Raw genomic sequence first — 728 nt, forward strand, 5'->3', positions numbered from 1 at the left:
TCTGTAAAATTAATATTCATAACATATTTTACATACCAAGCATTCATACTTATACCAAGGAAATAAAACTATCCTTAAAAAAAAAAAATTGTGTATTGGGTGACATATTTTCCAGCTTCCAGTGGGTCAAGGACAGGGGGGAGAACCTCAAGAAACTGTCACCAGTTTGCTCTTTCCACTTTTCTCTTGCTTGATAACCATTGCTCTTTGGTCTCTCGCTGCAAATCAAGAATAATTTGTGTCACTATAAAGGATACTTCAACCGAGTTTTATCAGGATGGTGTAAAAATACAAAAGAAAATTAAAGCATGAAAAGGGAAAACTTGGATCACAGAGGCATAAAACCTATTTGAATAAGAATGAACATATTCCAAAACAATAACAACAAATTAATAATTCCGGTCATAATGATAGAGACTCACCTGACATTCTTTTAACATTTTTACCAAACAGGGCATTTTCTCGGAATGAAGCAGCCCGCTGTGCCAGGGTAAGAGATTTCTTGGTCTCGCTTTTCACTGCTCGGACTTGGACGCCACGCTCCAAGGGTATCACCAGATCTGAAAGATGAAATAGTTTAAGAAATAGAAATAGAAAAAAAAAAAAAGGATTCTTACTCCTAAGCATAAAGAAAAAGAAGAAAAAGAAAAGAAAGATGTGGAGGGTGAGAATGAGGTACATGAGGAAAAGAATGAAACTAAGAAGTAGGTACACAAAAAAGACAGCCA

General features: G+C 35.4%; 1 protein-coding gene across 1 annotated transcript in view; it reads right to left on the reverse strand.

Annotated features, from left to right (window-relative positions):
- Positions 1–7: 7 nt before the first annotated feature.
- LOC119587781 (cilia- and flagella-associated protein 251-like) overlaps positions 8–728 on the reverse strand; it is a gene marked incomplete in the record, with an annotated part of 14,330 nt that continues 13,609 nt past the window's right edge. The window contains 2 exon segments of the mRNA XM_037936473.1: positions 8–218; positions 423–560. Coding sequence (XP_037792401.1) covers positions 148–218; positions 423–560 — 209 coding nt within the window.

Source organism: Penaeus monodon, chromosome 23 (assembly GCF_015228065.2).
Source record: "Penaeus monodon isolate SGIC_2016 chromosome 23, NSTDA_Pmon_1, whole genome shotgun sequence".
NCBI classification, from domain to species: Eukaryota; Metazoa; Arthropoda; class Malacostraca; order Decapoda; family Penaeidae; genus Penaeus; species Penaeus monodon.